Here is a 5,754-nt window from a genome sequence, read left to right as displayed (position 1 = left end):
TATGTATCGTCTTCATATCTCTTTTTGACAAATGACAAATATTTTGACTATCAATTATAATATAAGTACTGTATATAAAAAAATCAGCATTCTTTCTCTCTCTCTCTCTTTCTCTCTCTCTCGTTCTTTAATTAATTTTTCTAATAATGAAAAAAGTACAAAATAACTAAATGCGAATTTTCTAAAAAAACGTGTTTAAAATGCAATAGTTGTTTGAAATAGATGGACATGTAATTACTAAGAGAAATAATAAAATAGAAAAAACTCTGAATTTTGGAAAATAAAAGATTTAAAATACACAAATAATTCGGAGATATGGATAATTTACGAATAATTCATGAATGACTTGTAGACAACACTTTTTAAATAAAATACGCGATTTTTGTCTATAAACAGTAGAAATACTAATAATATCAAACAAAAGAAACTTTTTTTGCTTATTGAGAATCAAAAGATTCTATCGAGAATTTATATAATAAATGTAGAGTGTACCGCATGTTGCATGTTAAAAAATACATCAGTAAAATATTATCGGAATATACGTTATATGCTACCGTTTCAAGTTTGCATTAATCACGAGAATTCAAATTTCCCATTTATTTGGAAAGTCCAATCGAAAACAGTCGACGACAGTCGACAGAATTCGGCGCAGAAAACGCGTCCGCCTTTATGGATTTTAAATGAAACGCGATTGCAATTAAATCCATCGGCAGTAGTGGACAGTTTTTCGGATCACTGGGTTCGCATTCAACCTTGAGCGTATATGTACTAAATCAAAGTTACCCCGTTTCTGTGTATTGAGCAGCACTCCCCACTGCACCGACTGGTTCATTAACAATTATATGGACAACCATGGTACAGGTGGCACGATATATAAAGTCACGAGGAATCGCCGTGGCTGACTATTAGTTCGGATCGTTCCACCGACCGGTTTGCGAATAATTCCGACTTCCTATACGTCGTATACAATATTATATATCTCCGGATAATCGTAAATCGGCCGATTTAATCGACTGATTGGCTGAACACGTGCCGAAGTGAACGACTTGGATTCGTGGTTTAAACCACAGTTTCACTTGAATCCTTCCGCGCCAGCTTTTTTCACTTTTTGATTGTCGACATCGAGATTTAAAGAAGATCAAACCTTGATTGTCAAGATCACTACAAGTTTGCATCCTAATCAAATCTTTCCTATTTGCCTCCAGAATTTGTTTTGTGTTTCGAAGCTGCAGGTAGAATCCCTTATCTATCACGATGATGTTCGTCGAAAGAAACGCCGATCTTTTTTTAATGATTATCATATGTCTACTTGTGAATCATTGTCAAACGTCGTGCATCGGAAAGACTATGCTAAGTAAGTATGCCTCTTTTTTTATGTTGATTAATTAGATATAATACAAATAATCACGTCATTAAGAAATAACATACAATAAAACCACACTAATAGTCAAATGCGTATAAACGAGATATAGTGTTTATAACTGATTTTCCTATTTGCGACCTTTAAGGTCTTATTTAAAGGCTAAAGGCTTATTTACATAACATCTCCACAAATTTTTTGTTAAATTTATTAAAATCTTTGCTGTTGTAAATAGTCACTAAGATATTTTCAGTTTATACATTCTTAAATTAAAAATATATTATAAAAATTAAATTTCTACTATTTTAAGATGTATTGCTCTATTAACTATTTTAAAATTTGGTAAAATTGATACAGTAAAACTAAAGTATATTAATAATTAAAAATTTTTAAGTAAATTAAAAAAATAACGCATTATTGAAAAGAATAATTTAATTAATCTAATATATTAAGCTTGTACATTTGTATCTAATATTGGATTTGTAATACGAATACAAAAAAAATGCGGCCAAACAGAAAAATTGTAGACTAAACAGAAACAGTCGATCGAGAGCTATTTAATTAATATATACAAGCTCTATTTAATTAATATATATAAGAGCTATTTAATTAATATATACAATTTCTTTCCCATGAAATTCATTTTATTACAAGTTACGATGGAATGGAGTTAGCAGGTGTTGACCGAATTGCATCGTTACACTCAGTACCAAGCCCATCTCATTTCCGGCGCAAAAAGAAACTGATGTTTCCAGTCATAGCGAGACGGCCATCAGCCAAATATACGGATGTCACTCGAGTTTCGCCTTTTCAATGGTTGCTAAACGAGCGAATGATACACGGCATGGCACGTCGCGTCGCATCGACCCGAATGATGATTAATTGGCGTGCTTTGAAAAGGGAACTCGATTGTCGTTTATTCTTGTCTTTTTAGTAATATCTTTTTCTCTCTCTACTCATTACTTAATTTTTAGCAACAGTATACTTATTGGTGCCTTAAGAGTAAACAAATCGATTAAAAGATCGATTTAATATATCTGCGGGAAATGTGAAATGAAAAAATTTCAAAAACAGTAGTTTCCTATAATATAAATATGCTATTATAATAATTGCAATTTTGATTGTATTTAATCTTTCTGCATCTTTTATTTGAACATATGTTGCTTTTCATATTTTTCAAATCTTAAATACATTTTTAATGAGAGAGAGAGAGAGAAATTGACCAAAGAGTATCATTTATATCTTTTTTTATTTAATTTATAATGCAAATTCTTTTACAAAGATCTTTTCATCAATCTATTTGTAACCATATTTAGAAACAATTAAATTGGACTTGTACTCATTGAAATAATTAAAAATAGTATTAAACTGAAAAGAAATAAAATCGGAAACCATATGAATTTTGATATGAATTTGTAACTGTCCACTAGCGTTATATCCGATGAATTTTAGACACGCGTGTGATCAACATGACGGAAACATGAAATCAAGAAAACCTACTTCAGCCAATCAAGATAGAAATCAATTTCAGGAATAAATTAGTTTCTAGGCACTTCTTCGTGCAGAAGTTATTCAATATTCGTATTCGGCAGAATATTTTCGTCTAAAATAGAACTTGACGACTGCTGTAAATTCAAATCGCCGATCATTATCGACAGTGCCTCGAGTACAAGATATATTTACGGGAAATCTCCATGTTTTAATGATGCAAGCTATTCTGGAAATAGTTAAGGTCATGCGTAACTATAAAGTGTGGTGATTCTTAATTTAATAACACAGTTAAAAAAAACACCATAATGAGACTAGTCATTTCCCGTAGTTTTTTTGGAAGCTAAATCCGAATTTGATTGTAGAATTGCTCTGTCATGTCACAATTTGGAGAAATTTGCAGGTAAAGTTGCAAAAAAGGGCTATTTTTAAGTATTTTGTCATATTATAATTTCGAAATGCAATGTGCTAGAAAAGTGTTTTTGCAATCAAAATTAAGTATTATGTTGTTAGGACTTTTAACCCTCAATGGAAACTTTTTGTGTTTGTTATGGTTAACAAGTTATTTATTATTAAATATGGGATTCATTGCGGAAAAACTGAATTGAATTATTGACAATAACTAAAACAAGTCAAGGCAATAAATAAACAGCTTCTAATTTTGTTTACTTTGCGGTTTTGCAATTACAAAACAAACAACTTTTTAAAATTTGTAACTCAAAAATAAATTAATATAAAGCTTTATAAAAAGACAAATGAAAGTGTAAACTATAAGTCTTAACTCTTTTTATTTCTTCACAGATAAAATAATAATGTACAAAAAATGTATACTTTTTTAAAATGAAATACAGATAATAAACATCTGTTTAGACAAATGCAAAATTTAAATAAATAATCATGAAAAATGTACCATATAATACATTCTTGAAGAACAAGCTTTTAGCTTCAATTTCTTTTAAAAAATTTTTAAAAAATTGTCCTATAATATTTTAACAAAAAGTTATCAGTTTTCTTTTCAAATATACTAACAATTAGTTTTTTAACATAATTTGTTTTTAAGTTACAGATTTTACAAAATGAAGTTGTTTATTTGTAATTGTTGTTTTTTTTCAAAACGGTATAACTTTACGGTAAAAAAGAATTTCATAAAAGAATTAAAAAAAATGCATTTGTTAAGAAATAAATGTGATTTTGAAAACTCATACATTTTTGTACGAGGCAGTCGTTACTCCCTTGAGCAACGCAATAGTTTAAAGAAAACAGTTTTTTTTCCTAGGTCTTTTCAAGCTTTAGCTTCAATTTTCGTTATTTTGTAAAAACTCTTTGTATCTCAATTTCAATTAAGCAGTTCAGAGAAATGTTTAAGCTTTAATAAAATTTAGTGGCTCATTTTTTTGCAGGTACTACATATGTGTATTACTTTTATTGTTTACTAATAATAATAAAAAATTGTTTACCAAAGTAAGCGCCACCTATGAATCAGTCAGGAAAAATATGGAATAGATTTACAATGATTTGAATTGACAAATTGCAGATGGGCAAAGTCTTATATTTTTTTTATATATTATATATTATATCGTCAGAGAGAGAATTTTTTAAAAGTGTGCTTAAATGTATAATAATATTGTAATGTAAATCTTCTCTCGGATGCCCTACAATGCGCATCGAGTAAACTCCTGCACGAGGACTAAAGCCGACAGCATTCATTTACCTTATTACTTAAACTGCCTTTAGATTCAGAAAGTAACGAAAACCGGAGAACTGGTACGAGTGTAAAGATCTCGTAAGATAGATTGGGAAATACGCCGCGCGCAGGCTGTAACACAGTTGTGACGGTGATCTTCCGTGTACAATGGAAGGTAACAATTAATTAACTCGCGCGTGACGCGGTGGCGCGGTAACCGATCATATTACCGATGCAAAACTTGCGCGACTCGATACTTTATCTATTTCACAAAGGCTATGCAATTACTCACCTTTCTCCGTATGCCTGTGATCATATCGTTGTTGCGCGGCGGCGCGAGCGGTGCACTCGCGGAGAAAAAAGTGATTATATAAACCTGTAGCGGAATGAGGTGGAATGTCCTAAATATCTTTGTAGATTAGCGTTTTAACATTTCAACGATAAGTATTCTTCTTCAGTTTCGTGATAATAAATAATAATGTTTACTTTCGCAGCTAATCCTCATACCGTCCAACCAAGATAAAAATTGTTTTCTCTCTAATTTGTTTCTCTTATTTAGAGTCTGCAGAGTTGGAATACCAAAACGCTCTTTGTATCATTCGTGTAATACCTATATATTTGACAAGAAAACTTAATTTTTTCTTGTAGAAATACAAAATTTTCTCTTGCAATTTCGTGACTATATTTTTGGGCTTGACATAGCTTGTAAAGATTAATTGTTTGCACACCGGAGAGATTTGATTTATTTATATAATATACATATATAAAGACCTTGCTCACATTTTTATATAGGTTCTATATGGGCCCGCCTGGCAACTAATAATGAAACTTAGCTACAGTATGCGCGTATTAATTGCGAGAAGTCTGAAATGGATTTTTTTCTTAAATTTCAAGATTCTTTTTAGGATTTCTAGAATAACACATATTAAATATATAAATATCAAAGCATATTTATGTAATTTAATATAACAATATATAATTTTATGTTATCCTATATATATTATATATATAATTATATATGTATTATATATATAATTATATATATAAATTAGATAATGTGTTAATATCTCACATTTATACATATAATACATATAACACAATATGATCCTATCTTAAAATTGCCGTGTTACCGGCGTTGAAGCCTCTTTCCCCAATGTTTAAAAATTCATATCTTCCAGAAAAATAAAGATATAGACTTCTTTCTGGGCTCATCCTAAAGATG

At 30.1% G+C, this 5,754-nt stretch overlaps 1 protein-coding gene across 1 annotated transcript in view; it reads left to right on the top strand.

Moving 5' to 3' along the window:
- Positions 1-952: 952 nt before the first annotated feature.
- LOC105459614 (venom allergen 5-like) overlaps positions 953-5,754 on the top strand; it is a 13,599-nt gene continuing 8,797 nt past the window's right edge. The window contains exon 1 of the mRNA XM_011705784.1: positions 953-1,354. Within this exon, the coding sequence (XP_011704086.1) occupies positions 1,255-1,354 (100 nt within the window). The 5' untranslated portion in view covers positions 953-1,254. The remainder of the gene's footprint in view (positions 1,355-5,754) is intronic.

The sequence above is a fragment of the Wasmannia auropunctata genome, unplaced genomic scaffold (assembly GCF_000956235.1).
Source record: "Wasmannia auropunctata unplaced genomic scaffold, wasmannia.A_1.0 LD334175.1, whole genome shotgun sequence".
Taxonomy (NCBI): Eukaryota; Metazoa; Arthropoda; class Insecta; order Hymenoptera; family Formicidae; genus Wasmannia; species Wasmannia auropunctata.
This window is presented reverse-complemented; position numbering and strand designations above follow the sequence as displayed.